General features: G+C 48.4%; 1 protein-coding gene across 5 annotated transcripts in view; it reads left to right on the top strand.

The window, feature by feature from the left end:
- Positions 1-15,822, top strand: part of HDAC4 (histone deacetylase 4) — a 190,854-nt gene that overhangs the window by 109,895 nt on the left and 65,137 nt on the right. For 3 of the 5 annotated variants that reach the window (XM_039382768.1, XM_027734986.2, XM_027734985.2), the window contains exons 5-7: positions 6,046-6,196; positions 9,254-9,374; positions 14,263-14,384. In XM_039382768.1, coding sequence (XP_039238702.1) covers positions 6,046-6,196; positions 9,254-9,374; positions 14,263-14,384 — 394 coding nt within the window. The remainder of the gene's footprint in view (positions 1-6,045; positions 6,197-9,253; positions 9,375-14,262; positions 14,385-15,822) is intronic. The other 2 variants (XM_039382769.1, XM_039382767.1) reach the window with 1 other exon arrangement.

Genomic DNA, 15,822 nt, shown 5'->3' with positions numbered 1-15,822 from the left:
CCCTCTGTGGGTCCCAGCTCCTATTCCTGGCTGTGTCTGCTCCCTCTGTGGGTCCCAGCTCCTATTCCTGGCTGTGGCTGCTCCCTCTGTGGGTCCCAGCTCCCGTTCCTGGCTGTGTCTGCTCCCTCTGTGGGTCCCAGCTCCCATTCCTGGCTGTGTCTGCTCCCTCTGTGGGTCCCAGCTCCCCTGGCTGTGGCTGCTCCCTCTGTGGGTCCCAGCTCCCGTTCCTGGCTGTGTCTGCTCCCTCTGTGGGTCCCAGCTCCCATTCCTGGCTGTGTCTGCTCTCTCTGTGGGACTCTCTCTGCTCATTTTGGTGCTGCTCTTCCACGGGGCGCCTGTTCCTCACAGCCTGCCCTGTTTTCTGGAGGAACTTAAAAAGCCTGGAGATACCAGGTGTCCTCCTCTGTCTGGATTCCGAGATGACAGGATTATTCATCTTAGGAAGCTGCAGCTGGGTACAGCCAGTGGTAAAAAACCAGACTGAACATTTTGTGCCTCGTTACAACTTCAGTGCGCTCAAATGGTCTCCCACTGTTTCCAGAGGCTTCCTGTTCCCCCTCAGTGACCTTTTCCTGGTGCACAGAGCCCACTCCAAGACTTAGACCTGGATCCCGCAAAACTCCACGTCTGATGGAAGTAACCCTGGGGAAAGCTTTGGGAAGATCAGTTTGCTCTCTTTGAAGGGGCTGGGTGGGGACTTCGTTCAGCTTCAGAGTCAGGAACCTTTCCAAGGATAAATTGCACGGAGAGGGGTGGGTTTAGTCAACAAATCCACAGAGCAACTTGCACACCTTTGGCTGAAGAAGTCCTGGGATAATTCAGGCATCTTCCTCCCATCCAACCATTGTTGGTGGAGCTGGAGTGCTCAGTCAGGGAAGCTGGTCTGCACTGGTCCTTACAGACCTACTGAAAATCAGGAAAAGCAAGGTTTCCTTTGGGTGTCTTCACGTTTTCTTGGCTGGAGGGAGCAGAATTTTCCATATTTTTCTGGAGTAAAACCTGTGTGGGGCAATTCAGTTTGAAATTTCAAAGTAAACAGCGGCAGAAGGGACATTTTGCAGTTCCCACACCTGAATATTCAACTCCAGTTTTATCTGACTTGTGAACTGATAATTGTTAGAGAACACACAGAGATTCAGGGCAGGAGTGAGGAAATCCCCAAGTGGATCCTGCTGTTTTTAGCAGAACATTCCCGTTCCAACTGCTCTGCTCCCTGAACTCCAAAGCAGTTCCCAGAGGATGTAACTGCTCCTCCAAGGACTGAGGTTGGATATCTTATTTAGCATTAAACATCTGGGGCTCCTCCTTTAAGGAATTTCTATGGTTCTTTGGCTTCCAGGGAATGATTTAAATCCGGTTCTTTGATTTACTTGTTGCCATCCATGATGGGATGGGTGTTCCCTGCTCCTGACTCCCTCCCCCTCTGTAAGAACCATGGAAAGCCCAGCAGAGGCAAACACAAAGGAGAGTTTTCCTCACCTTTAAAGGGGAAAATGGGAGAAGGAACTGAACATGCTGGATCCTGCAAATGGAAAGGCTCTTGGATACTCTGCTTTTGAGAAAGGCTGGAGAGGGAGTCAGGAAGCAAAGGCACTTCCAAAAGCATTCTCAGTGCTGTCCTTGTGCAGGTATTCCAGCCTTTCAGGAGAGGTGAGGGAAGGAAACCGGGATATAACATAATACATCCATTACAAGGTGCTGAGGTAAGAACGTGGGATCTTATCACCCGGGGCCAGAGAGGAGGGAACACAACTGGCATTCCCGCTCCTGGAGACATCTGAGCCTCGTAAACTCGAGCACCAGCCGTTCCCAGTGGGATGTGTCTGCCCAAGATCAGCCTCCTGCCCGGGAAGCTGCCGGCTGGGCCGGATCGTGTCCCTGCGGAGCTGCCCGGGATGCTCCTGGCAGATTCCGGCTGTCTCTGCCTGGTGGCGGGAACGGGGCACGCTGGGTGTGCGCCCAGGAGAAGGGATGATGGATGCTCATTCCTTCAGATCTCTGTGTCTTGGCTTCTACTGGAAACCACAATGTTTTCCCCCCTCCCCATCTCCCAGTACAGCCGATTAATCCTGACTGGCCTCCGGTGCTCCAGGAGAAATCCCAAACATGCCGCACCAGAGCCAGGGGAGCGAGTCCTGAAACTGGAGCTGCAGCCTGAGACTTCAGTAAACAGGATGGGGAGAACATGAGGCAGAGAGTCCAGCCAGCACTGAGATCCCTCTGGAAGAACCCAACCCAGAGTTATCCCAGAAATCCAGTGCCATCCGTGCTTTGCTTCCACCTACAGGGGGTGATTTTTTGGGGTGTTTGTTCTTGGCAAGTTCTTTCTTCGTCATCACCCATGATCTTACTTCATTTTTTCAGACCCTGAACTCCAGATCATTTTAAATACCTGATTTAACCCTCACAAACTGTAGAATTCAAAGCAGGGGGCAACTGATTTGCCTTAAATCAAGGAATTTGCACCCAAACCAGTGCCTGGCTCCTGATGGAAGAGTGAGGAGGGGCAAGAAGGACCTCCATGCTTGGCTACTCCTTCAGCAAATTGAGGAGTGGTTGTGGAGGTCTCCAGGAAATCCATTCCCCCTGGGAAATGGGATTTGGTGTCAGCCCCCCCCAGTTCCTGGAGCGCTGCCGTTCTGCTGATGTTGAAACAACTAAAGGTGTTGTAACAACCAAAGGGAACAGTTTTAGCTGCACTTCCCTGAAAAAGAGGTTTCTTTGTGCAGTGGGAGGTGACAAAGCCCTCAGTGAGAAGGTGTCAGTCCCCATTCCAGGTAGACACGCTGGAGGACTGGAGACAATTGAGGAATGTGAAGGCAAAATCCACTGGAGCGCTGACAGTTGATAAATACCTGGAAATGCTCTCCATGCCCCTTCGTGCCTTTATTAATATTCATATATGCTAAAGGAGCAGCAGCAACACTGACTGCAGGTACAGTTGAACATTTGTGCAGTTTTCCTGAACAGTGGAAGCAGTGACATTAAACATATGCAGGAATCCCCATAGTTATAAATATTTACAAATATTGATTTTGGCAAGAGCACCTAATTCAGATGTTGTGAGCTCCCTAATGCAGGGTTTGTGTCTGTCACCGTGGGCTCCTCAGGCGGAGTCTCAAATCCGGGGACTTCCCTCAGTGTCTCACTTGGTAATGCAATTTAAATATTTGGGAAGTAGAGCCGGGGAATAAGCCCAGCACTGTGTGATGGGCACAGGGGTGGGAATGGTCACTGCCTGCTCAGGTTTGCCTCAGTTGCTTTAACTCGATCACAAATGGATGTTTTCCTGAAGTTTCAGTGCGTGGGACAACTTCTTGTATCACAGAATATCCTGAGCTGGAAGGGACCCTCAAGGATCATTGAGTCCAACCCCTGGCCCTGTCCAGGACACCCCAACAATCCCACCCTCTCCCTCAGGGCGTTGTCCAAAGGCTTCCTGAGCTCTGGACAACTTCCCTGGGGAGCCTGTTCAGTGCCCGACCACCCTCTGGGGGAAGAACCTTTCCCTACTTATGCAATGTAAATATATCAGAACTCCTGAGAAGTGTGGAGAAACATTCCTGCCCTGAGAAGACACCTGGGTGGGTTTTCTTTGCTCATTTTCCCAGACACCAACAGTGATTTCCTTTCATTTTCCGTGGAGACGTCGCTTCGTTCTTTTATTTTCTTTTTTCTTTTTTTTTTCAACTTGGAAACAAATAGGAAAAAACTCTCCTAAGAATAAGCTTTGTGGAAACCAGGGTCAAAACGAGCAGGGACAATACATCCCTAATGAAACTTCCCTAAACCATCCAGCTCCAAATTGGGCTTTTCATTCCCATTTCGCTCCAGATGTCAGTGAAAGCACAGCTCCTTCTAAAGCAGCCTAATGTATGTAAACCCTCGCAGGAAGCAGAGCCTGCAAAGCCAAGGAGACTGCAGATGGAGAGAAAAGGCTCCTGATTTCAGAAAAATAACAAAACCTGTTTTACCATATTGTGCATTAAATATTGTTCATTTGCATACTTTCCATGGCGAGGTTCTGGGAGCCCACCATGTGGTGGACTTGTTGGAAGTCGGGAAAGATCCTCTTTTTCCAAATGGAGATGTGTTAGTAGAAGCTGCTGCTTAATTAGAAAACAAAAATAACTAGGGTTATTTTCTTTTTAAATTCTCTATTTTTTCCCCCTCCTCCTTTTGTAGGTTTTTATCGCCCGGATTTTGGGCTGTTTGCGTGAAATTCCGCGGGATCGGGAAGGGAAGCTTAGGTGCAATCGCTGCAAAGAACTGGATCCCGGTGTTTTACAACAGTCTGCCTGCTTGGAACAGGCGCAGCAGGGATTCCTCCATGGAAAATTTCCAGCAGATAGCCAGGCAGATTGGAAATACCTCTTGGATGATTTTTTTTTTTTGCATCTTTATATAGAATAGTGGAGTTTTTGGTGTATCTTTAGTGCACCCGCAGCTGAAGTGTCGGGTGGTCCGAATGTACAATGCCACAAATTAATGAGGGAAACACAGACTTCCGGAGTTGAAAGGCACCCACAAGAATCATCAGCTCCTGGTCCTGCACAGGACACCCCGAGAATTACAGTTAAAGGAATTAAAGTGTGCTCAAGGAGAAGGAAAAATCAGTGTCCGTGGGGTGGGAGCCTTTTGTGCAGGGTTTGGAGAAGGATGGACTGAGATATTCTTGGAGAGAGGAGGTTTCCTGTCTCAATGGCTGTGGCAGGGCTTGGAATGAGATGATTTTAAGGTCCCTTCCAACCCAGAATGTTCTGGGGTTCCATGATTCTGTGATTCTGATCCCTTTCCACGTTGGGATTTGGTGATCCCGGAGCGGTGGGTGGTATCCGAGCACAGGCTCCCATTAAGTGCAGCCTTGGGGAAGGCTCATCCCTCCCTGGAGCAGGCAGGGGTTTGGAGCTGGAGGTTGCCAGCTCCAAATCAATCTGTTACTTTATAAGCTGCCAACATAAAGAGTGTGGGGCGGGCGGTGGGAGCTGGAGTGCTCCGGCATTCCGGGGGGTTTGCAGGAGCCAGAGCAGCCCACACAGCTGGCTCCAGCGTGGATCGTGCTGGAGAGGGTGCAAATAAAATTGGGAGGTGGTAAATCGTAGTTTCAGGGGGGTTTCTTAAAGAAGAAGGAATTTTTAGCCCCAGGGAGATCCATTCCCACCTCCCGGAGCTGCTGGGATGTGTCACTTGTCACCTGCTCTTCCTGGTGTGCTCCTGTCAGGACACGGGGTGTTCTCTCACACAGACCACCCCAGGGCACAGCAGATCAAACTGCCACCTTCAATCCCTAGGGGAATTCCCTCCGGACCTAAATAGGATTCCCTGGGCTGGGGAGATCCACCCCAAATTTCCAGGAGGTTGATGAGTCCAATTCTGGGTGCCGAGACTTGGAGACCCAAGGGGGGACTTGGGCTGGAGCAGGAGCCTTTGGTGCTTCCAGCCTTGAACATCCCATTTGATGGAAGCTTTGCAAAGCCTGACCTTAATTAGGCATCAGGTCTCTTGATTATTCTGTGAATGTGGGTGAGTCAAGAGGGTAAATCCTTCCTGGAGAGCTTATTGGAGGAATTATTTTTCTGTACATTGAAGCAATTCTTTTATAATTAATCACAGAACCCCAGGGTGATTTGGGTTGGAAAGGACCTTAAAGCCCGTCTCATTCCAACCCCTTGCCCTGGGCAAGGACACTTTCCATTAGACCAGATTGCTCCAAGCTGGCCTTGGACACTTCCAGGGATGGGGCAGCCGCAATTCCTACAGTTCCTCTGGACAGCAGCTAATACTGAAGGTGGTTTTAATTAAAGCAGACAGTGGAGAGAATATGAAGGCCCAGGCACCAGCTTCATCCTTTGGCAGCAGCAAAGGGGTTGGGGAAGCCCCTGTTTGGGCAGAAGCTTCTCGTTGTGTCCTCAGACAAGGTTCTTCCTGACCAGGATGCTCCTCCTCATTCCCATGGATTAAAGCCCTGGATAAAAGCCTCTGGCTTAGCCCTGGCAAGGCCGAGGGTGTTAATTTGCTCTTTCTCCCCTCTTCCCTTCTCTGCAGCAGCAACAGGAGATGTTGGCCATGAAGCACCAGCAGGAGCTGTTGGAGCACCAGAGGAAGCTGGAGCAGCACCGGCAGGAGCAGGAGCTGGAGAAGCAGCACCGGGAGCAGAAACTTCAGCAGCTGAAAAACAAGGAGAAAGGAAAAGAGAGTAAGTGGCCAAAGCTCCCTTGTTTGGGTGGTGACAGGGAGAGCAGGGGAGTGGGAACCAGAAAGGCTCTTTCTAAACCTGGAGGAACGTCTGTGAGTTCCTGGGCTGCACAGGGAACTGTTGGGAGGGATTGAGGGGAAGAGAGAAATGTGTTTCTCTGCTTTATCTCCAGTTTTGTCTCACTAAATGCCTTTTTAGTGTTTTTCAAAAGGAAGCCTGGCCTCTCTTCCCTTGATTTAACATTTTTTGAAGTATTTTTGGCAGCATTCCTAATGGAGGCAGAATATTAAGCCCATAAAACACCAGATGCACCCTGCATTGCTTCTCTCTTTCACTCCTCTGAATCCCACTCCTTTTAAGACGTCGTCGAGTCCTCAGTTCTTCCCTTTAAAGTGTTTCCATTCAGCAGGAGCTTCTTTCAGGAGGTTGCAGATTGTGGGGGCCCTTCCCACGTGTCATTATGCACTTGATGAGATCATTATGGCCTCACAATTTCCCTTATCAGAGACACTTTGGGCTGCTTGTTCTGGTTTCTTTTAGGAGTGAAAGGGAGGAACAAAGCCTCGCCAAGTTGTGCCCTCCACTCGCTGGGTCTTCGTTTCACAGGGAATAAAGGAGCTCCTGGTGGAAGAAGTGGTGGAAGGGGGTACCAGGAGGTGGGATCCTGTCTGGGAAACAAGAATAAGATAGAGCTCCAAGAAGAACTTTTCTAATAGGAAAGTCTGTGAGAGTAAAAAAAAAAAAATGACCTGAATGTTGACTCTGCCGCTCCCTGCGTGTGAATGTGGCATTCTTGGAATCATCAAGGTTGGAAAAGGCCTCCAAGATCATCAAGTGCTACCATTCCCCCAGCACTGCCAAAGCCACCATTAACCCATGTCCCCAAGTGCCACATCCATATGTATTTTGGACACTTCCAGGGACTCCACCACGGCCCTGGGCACTTTCCATTGCTTGACCGCTCTACCAGTGGTGAAATTTTCCCTGATATCCAACCGGAGTCTCTGTAAAGTGGGATCAAAGAGCCTTTTGGATGCAACACAGAGGTGCAGAGGAAAAATGAAAGAGATTTTGGGGATGTTAAGCTGAAGCTCCTGTTCCCATGGCTACGGTTTTATTTTTAAATTACTTTTTAGTTAAGAAGTACTGTGGTGTAGAATCATTAGAGCACCTCAGCTCTTGAGGACACTCAAGTTATTTTTCGCACATCGGAAAATTTGGAGCAACGCAGCTAAAATTGTCCTAATCTGAAATATGGAGAGTGTGGGATAGAGGTGGAGTTTCTTCTCCCTCCTTGTTGACACCTCTGCTCTGGAGCCAGGCTGGGAGAGCTGGGGGCTTCCTCTGGAGAAGAGAAGGATCCAGGGAGAGCTGAGAGCCCCTTGCAGGGCCTAAAGGGGCTCCAGGAGAGCTGGAGAGGGACTGGGGACAAGGGATGGAGGGATAGGACAAGGGGGAATGGCTTCCCAGTGCCAGAGGACAGGGAGAGATGGGATACTGGGAAGGAATTGTTGGCTGTGAGGGTGGTGAGGCCCTGGCCCAGGTTGCCCAGAGAAGCTGTGGCTGCCCCATCCCTGGAAGTGTTCCAGGTCAGGTTGAAGCAACCTGGGCTAGTGGAAGGTGTCCCTGCCCATGGCAGGGGATGGAACTGGATGATCCTTAGGATTCCTCCCATCCCAAACCCTTCTGTGGTATCTGGGACCTTTCAACCTCCAGCTGAAAGGGGAGGGGAGCTCTTGTAACCCTCCCCATCCTAAACTGTTCAGGTTCAAGTCTTCCAAAGAACAGGTTTATCCCAAACTGACAGGACACAGCCACACTGGATTGTTTTAAAGGTGGATTAAAGGAAACACTTTTTGCAGAGAGAAGGCCTTGAAGCATGAATTTGTCACCTCATCTGGTCTTGCTGCTCAGGAATTTATCTCCAGCTCCTCAGCTGAACTTTCCCCCAAACCCGTGTTTGGAGAGCGAGTGTGAAATGCAGGGCTCCAAAAAGGGGAATTTTTACGCTTTTGAGCAGTCTTTCAAAGTTTGAACAATATTTCACCCTCAGGCTCTACCTGATAAGAAATGCTGCAGTTTCCTCCTCTCGAGGAGAGACCACGAATTGTTCCCCCTGTGTGTCAAATGTCACCACGTCGTCGAGGAGGGTCCGGGAGCCGAAAATACCACGGGGTGATCTTTGAGTTTTTATTCCCAGTAGAGCAGACCGTTTTCATGGCCTTTTCATTCCCTCCTTGCCCAGATATTTTCCTTTGGAACTCCTGCTTTACGCCTTGGTGTAGATGAAGCATCATTTTCCGCGTGTCCTGGTGCCAGAGTTTGGATGCGCCGCTCCGGCAGGAGCTGTGCCTGGGAGTCTGGGCTGTCAACCCAATGAGCAGTTGGATCCATCAGGGCAGGAAAACAGCCTGGTCTCCGTTGTGGAGAGGAATCATGATGAGAAATGGCACAGCTGACATTTTAACTCTGCAAAAATCACTGAGTTTCTTCGTGAAACGTTGGGGTTTCTGTTTGAAGCAGGAGGTGGGACCCTGGGAAGTGAATTGGAATTAGTGTGCACAGGGACTCTGGGACAAAGAGGTCCCTCTTTGCAGGAGTTTTCAAGACAAAATCTACATGTGAGACATTGGGCTCGTTCCCCTCCTGCTTCCAGATGTGACTTTTAACAACTGGAGTTTCCACAAGACCCTTTTTCTCCAATGCCTTTGATTCAAAGAGAGCTGGAACACCTCGGACAAGTGTTTTATTCCAAGTGTCTTCTATACAAGTGTAAAATCCTTGAAATAAAGTGAAATTAAAGCTCTGATTACATCCCTATTTTCAAACATAACTTGTGATTCTATGCAAAGCTAAAGAGGAAAAAAAAAAAAAGGAGAGCTCCTTACTGGAGGCACTTTGTTCTTTTCCCTTTGAAAACAAAGTTCTTCTTTTGGGCTCGAAATCAAAGATTTAACTCTGAATCTTTGGAGAAATTTCAAATTCTTCCCAGGATGGGAATTGATTAAAAAACCTTGATTGTATTTTATTTTATTTTATTTTCCTTTTTTCTCGCAGGTGCAGTGGCAAGCACAGAAGTGAAGATGAAATTGCAGGAATTTGTCTTAAATAAGAAGAAGGCCTTGGCCCACCGGAATCTCAACCACTGCATCTCCAGTGACCCTCGCTTCTGGTACGGGTAAGTGGGGCTTGGCCTTGGCATCCAGCCTCTTCCCAGTTGCTGGAGATGTGGGGAATAGGCCTGATGTGCTCATGGAATGAACCAGAATTCCCAAAGTGCCCTTTCCAGAGGGTTTCAGTGGGAATAATTGCCGTGTCTGCCGGGATGGTCGCGGTGTTTTGTGCGTTGAGGCCTTTGCTGTCTTTAATCCACAGTTATTCCAACTCACAAGTCCTACACGTCACCCTGGAGAAGTTGTCCAGCTTTTCACCCAGGGTTTGATTTTCAGGTGTTATAAAACTTGAACTTCAGGAAACTGAGGAATAATTGTTCATGTCAGGAGTTGGATTTCGCTGGTCTTTGTGGGTCCCTTCCGACTCAGGAGATTCTGTGATTCACTGATTTTCAGATCAGGATAGTTGAGCAACCTCCCATTTTAAAGCCTTTAACACTTTCTGCTCATCTCAGTCTCTCAAAGTGGGAAGGTTTGTTTATTTGGCTCTTTCTGGAAACATCCAGTGAGTCCTGTCCACGCTTCCAATCACAACTGCCCCAGTATCTCTGTTTCCAACTGGAAAATCAAATTTTCAGCTGGAAATTTTCAGCTGTTGGTCTCCAAGAAACCACTTTCAGCTTCAGAAAATCACTCCTTCCATGTATAAAAGACAAGCAGGAAATTTGAGATGAGTTGAAAACTTCCACTGCTGTAACATTATGATTCCATTAAATAAAAAACCTAAGTGCTTCAGATGTTGTCATTAGTAAGAATAAAATTAATGACATTTTGAACGACAAAAATGAAGGACATCTCATTTTACCATGAAATTCGTGTTCGAGCTGAGGTTCTGACAGTGCTTCAAGTCTTAAGAACTGAACATGTGTACAGGGAGGATGAGGTCATAGCCAGAAGATGTTTCCAAATTCCAGAAACTGAGCTGAAATGCAATTTGAAAGCTCTCCCAGCTCTGAGCCAGGACAGAACTGCTGAAGTGGAGTTGGCAGAAGAATTCAAATGTTCTTCCAGTCCAGGGAGATTGAGCAGTTTTAATACATCTCTGAAAATCCAATCTGAGACTTGGGGATTTTCTTAAAGGTGGTTGAAGTCTCCGAGCCTTCATGTTCTCCATTTAACAGTTGGTTAAAATAACAGTTAATCCAGAAATGGTAGAAAACCAATAAAAATTAAGAGTGTCCAGAGAAGCTGTGACTGCCCCATCCCTGAAGTGCCCAAGGCTTGGAGCAACCTGGGATAGTGGAAGGTGTCCCTGCCCATGGCAGGGCGTGGAAGAAGATGGGTTTTAAGGTCCCTCCCAAGCTTTAAGATCCCTTCCAAGCCAAACCATCCTGGCGTTCTCTGTGTTGCAGGGCCAGGGGTGATACAGGAGGTTATTCCTTGTGTTTGGGGTTTCAGGATGTTCCCTGCCCTGTTCTAAGCTAATGCTGAGGACTTTCTGAGCACCAATATATTGTTTAGTTTCCTCATGGCACTCATTAATCCCAACATCCCCTTCCTGTGATGCTCCAGGGATGCCAGCAGGTAGAGACAACACACAAACCATTGCACAAGGATCCTTCCTTTTTCTGATGGATTTAAGGCCCATTCCCTCGTCTGTTTTGTGATGGGGTGAGGGTTGGTCTTCTGCTTTCTGACCCAGGGTGGAAGGAGGAGCCTCAGAGGCCTCACAGATCTTTCTTAGGGCCTGTGTCAGTGCTGAGTTGCTCAGCTCAGCCTTGGGGGAGGGCACGTGGCAGCGGGGTGGAGGGTTTGGAAACGCACCCTTCGCTTAAGGCAGGAGTTGAGGAAGATTTTTCCTTTCTGTTCTATTTCAAAGAACCTTTAAATTCCTTACATATTAGTATTTATTTATATGGCATCTCATAGGTTACCAGCTCAGTTCTAGAGATATTTATGTCCCCACATACTTGCCATGTGATGCAGTTGGGTGGTGGTTGGATTGAACACACGCAAACGAGCCTTGCAGGAGATGCTCCCCATGCTCCCACTGTGAGCAGGGAAGGCAATTAAGTGGTACCAGATGCTGCAAGAGCCTTTGGAAATGACACACCAGCTTTTAAGCACTTCCTTTTGGTCTTATTAAGGTTTGTGAATTCCTTACTTGAAAAAAATTGAAAGCGTTCCTTGGAAAAAAAAGCATCTCCTGAGGGTATGATGGCAGTGGCTGTGACATGAAAGATGTCCTGCTGACATGGAATCACCAAGTCCTGAAGGTTGGAAAAGACCTCTAGGATGATACCCCATCCCTGGAAGTGTCCAAGGCCAGGTTGGACGGGACTTGAAACAACCTGGTCTAGTGGAAGGTGTCCCTGCCCGTGGCAGGGGGTGGCACTGGATGAGCTTTAAGGTCCCTTCCAGCCCAAGCCAGTCTGAAATTCCATGATAGGCAACAGCAGGAGAGGTTTTTTGGAATTTCCTGATCAGACTGTTCCTCCTGTGGATTTTGAGCCCACTGGACAGTTCAGCTCCCAGGAGGTTTTGCTCTGGGAGATCCTTAAGAGTGGCTTGGCAGGAGCACCTTGGGCTCAGCAAACAAGGCTGGGATTTCCCTGGGAAGTTGTCAGCAATGCTTTGGAAGCAGCCACTCCATGTTAAAAGGGAGTTTAACTGAGTGTTTGCAGGGTGAGGAGGTAGAGAGATATAATTATACTTGAAATCAGACATTAAATTTGACGTTACATTATTCCCACCTTCCCAGGTGTCTCCACCCTCTGTGCACAAAACATTCCAGCACAGGTCCATATGTTTGAAGGTATATTCAGTGTATGTTGGGTGAACATGTTTGAAGGATAAAGTATAAAATCATGGAGTCATTAAGGTTGGAAAATACCTCTGAGATCATCAAGTCCAAGTTTATATCTGCACAGGGGTGTTTGAGGGACCTCAGAGGGCGGGGGATGCCTGAAACGAAGGGATGTGCTTTCAGGAATGCCTGCAGGCTCCATTTATGTACCATTTCCTCTCCTTCAACAGCTCTGGAATTCTTGAACAGACATGCAGAGCAGTGCCTTTTGCTGGGAGCAGCGTCACATCCCAGTCCTGAAGCCATGGAATGTGTTCCTGTTTGCAGAGCTCAATCTCTGTCATTCAGCAGCCCCAGAGCACATCAAAACAGGCCCTTTGAATTCCTGCACATTCCCTATAAAGGGATGAAAAGAGCTTCAATGTACTCAATTGTGTGCTTGAAGTCATGATTGAAAAAAAAAAAGGCAGGAGGAAAAAAAAAGCCTCTTGCTCGTGCAGAGCCAGAAATGTCAGTGTGGGACAGGAGGGGGCTCAGGGCTCTGGGATTGCAGCTTCCTGGGAGTGAAACATCTCTCTGTGCTGCCTTCCCATGGATGGAGCAGATCCCAGGCAGAGAAAACCCCTTCTGTTTTCGGGAGGGATTCAAAGATCCTTCAGTTGGGGTGTGCTTTGCTGGCAGGTGATGGTTAAAGCACGGGGTGGGTGTTTGGGGCTGGGAATGTCACACGGGAGAAATACAGCCCTGGGGGAGCCCCAGGAGTCAGGGAAATCGGGAGTATGAAGAGGGAGGGTTGGGAGAACACAGTGGATCACACTGCCTGGTGAGATCTCATGGAATGGTTTGGGTTGGAAGGGACCTTAAAGCCCATCTCGTTGCACCCTGTGCCGTGGGCAGGGACACCTTCCACCCGAAGGTCTGTGGGTGTGGAAAATGGGGATGGAGATGTTCAAATGAACTTCTCAGAGGGATTTTTTTTTTTTTGTAACAAAATCATGTAGAAAATTCAATTTGTTTTCTTGATGGTTCATTAACCCCTCGGTTTTGAAGGGTTTGACTTGCAGTGGAATTGATGCTCTGCATCTCCCCAGACTTCTGGCTTGAGCTTGCACTCAAGGAATGGGATGATTTGGGATTGGTACTGCTCAGGGAATTGGATGAATCTGTGCAGTTTTCAATTGGGAATGGCTCATTTTTGTTCCTTAAAGAACCTTTTGTATCCACATATTTTCAACCAAGGTCTCCATCAATGCCTGGTTTTTAGACACTGTAAAATTTCAAATATTCCCTTCTGTTTTTTAACGAAGTGCTGCTTTCTGTGGTCCTGTTTTCTTTAGGATTTAGAAGAAACAGAGGGTTTAAATTCTGTTCATTGAAAGTTGAGTTGTAAGAGCCCAGTGACTGTCACCTGTATGGCTAAATCAGTCATTCCGCTGGTGTAGCTCCTCTGCCAACTGGAGACTTCTCCCAGGTTGGGAGAGCTCCTGAGAAACAGCAGAGCTGGGCACAAGTCATTAAGTAGGAAAGATGCAGCCAACAGACTGGTGGGAGGCTGAGAAAACTCATTCATTATTTAATATCCTCAGCAAACAGACTGTAATTTACTTCCAGCAGCCTGCTCAAACAAAGCAATAAATTATCAGCTTGGAGAAGTTCAGCTGGGAAGGTGCTGAGAGCTTTGGCCCTGGCTCTGCTGAGCCCTTGGGTTGGGAGGCAGCGAAGGAAAGGCAGGAGACCACCTTTGGCTGCTCTTGGCCAGCTTAAATCTTCGAGGCTGTGCTGAAAATCTGGGTTTGACTTTGCTAAATCTGGTTTTATTCTGAGAAGGGAAATTGGTCGTTTGTGCCGTGGTTGAGGGGATGACAACACCCGCGCTTAGATTCGAGAACATGACTTAGCAAAACCCAGCTCAAGTACAGGCTTAGAACTTATACTAATGGTTAAATACCTTCACAGGGTGAAAATTAAATTTAGTTGCTTCCCTGTGTATGAGATTTTAGGTCTTTTTTCCTGTGAGTGCCCAGAAGGACAAAACCAGAACTGAAGTCTCACCTTTGCCCCGTTGGGCGCTGAGATCCCAGACCCTGCATTCGTCCCCTGTGTGTGTCCCTGCTCTAAAGCTTCTCCTTGTCTTTCCTCCTGTGCAGGAAGACCCAGCACAGCTCTCTGGACCAGAGTTCCCCTCCCCAAAGCGGCGTATCCGGCACCTACAACCACCCGGTCCTGGGGATGTACGATTCCAAAGACGACTTCCCGCTCCGGAAAACAGGTAGGCCCTCGTTCCTTCGCTGTCCTTCACTGGCACATTTGGTCCCCTGATTTGATTTTATGGTCCCAACAAGCTGCATTTCAGGAGGTGGTTTATTTCCCAGGCTCTGTGCTCGGTGTTCCCGGGAGGCTGGAGCTGCTGCGGGTGTCGTGTGCCAAAGGTTGTGAGATGTTGTGGTCTCAGAGCCCCAAGGTGTGGACCCAGACTGTCTCCAACTCAAAACACGAGGCAGCAAATTGTCCCCAGGGATCTCAGGAGCTTCCTTTTAAGATTTTAGAGAAACCAGGAAGAAAAGCAGGAGATAGGTTATGTTCAGATTTCCTAGTTTAGCACAGGGGCCTGAAGATTGAACTTGGCTGCTAAACAAACTGAAGAAGGAATTGCTGCCTGTTGATCTGCTTCTCTTGGAGAGACTGTATTGAAGCATCCAAACAATCCTGGAACCCATTTGCTGTACAGAAATCATATCAAATGTTGGGTTTGGGTTTTTTTGGGAGCTAACATGTGCAGCTTTGCCAAACCAGCTCCTATTTCCATGCTGGTCAAGAACAGTGGTGGAAATGTGTAGGAAACGGCACGTGTGGATCAGCATTTTTATCTTTGCAATGCTAGGAAGCTGCAGAACTGGAATAACCACAGGCAGCTGTATCTGGTGCTTTTAAGAAGTCATAAAAATTCCAAAACCATGCAAAAATCCAGCAAATTCCCGAATTCAGAGCTAAGACAGAGATCTGGGTGTCTGAAGCCCAAGTATATTTTTGCTGAGTGAGAAAAATATCGAGAAAAGTTGATTTCTCTGGGGGTTGGCATTTCACTGGCAGGTTTATACTCAAAGTCAGTAAAAAAGTTTCTGCCAGTGGAACGTCGGGACTTCCTGCAAGGACTTGGTTCCCCCCTCCACAGTCCTGTCTGGGCTGGGTTTTCTGGGCAGGTCAGTTGTTTCTCAGCTCTGCACTGTGTAACCCAGGTTGCTTGGGTTGGCCCTGATCCCCAGCTCCATATCTCAGCTCCCAGCCCGGCCAGCTCGGGATCCTCGGCTGCTGCCTTCAGGGAACGGCCGAGCTTCCAGAGCCAGGCAGGGAGCAGAGCTGCTCCTGTGGGTGGGACACAGAGCTGTGTGTTGGAAATCAGAGAAAACCACTTTTCTGGAAAGCTCACAGAGTTGATGAGGCTGGAAAAGACCTCCAAGATCCGACCAAGGCCACCACAAAACCACGTCCCCAGGCACCACATCCACGTGGTTTTTGGGCACTTCAGAGGGTGCTGACTCCATCTGTTCCAATGCCTGACCACCCTTTTCTTAAGAAGTTTTCCCAGTATCCCAATCTAAACCTCCCCTGGTGCAACTTGAGGCCGTTTCCTCTTGTCCTATTGCTTGTTCCCTGGGAGAAAAGACAGGGAATGTCCACAGGTGGAGTGGGAGGAAAGCAGGGACATG

Source organism: Pipra filicauda, unplaced genomic scaffold (genome assembly GCF_003945595.2).
Source record: "Pipra filicauda isolate LSUMZ 115617 unplaced genomic scaffold, ASM394559v2 scaffold282_size1924045_pilon, whole genome shotgun sequence".
In the NCBI taxonomy this organism is placed as follows: Eukaryota; Metazoa; Chordata; class Aves; order Passeriformes; family Pipridae; genus Pipra; species Pipra filicauda.
Note: the sequence above shows the minus strand (reverse complement) of the source record. Positions and strands in the feature narration are given on the sequence as shown.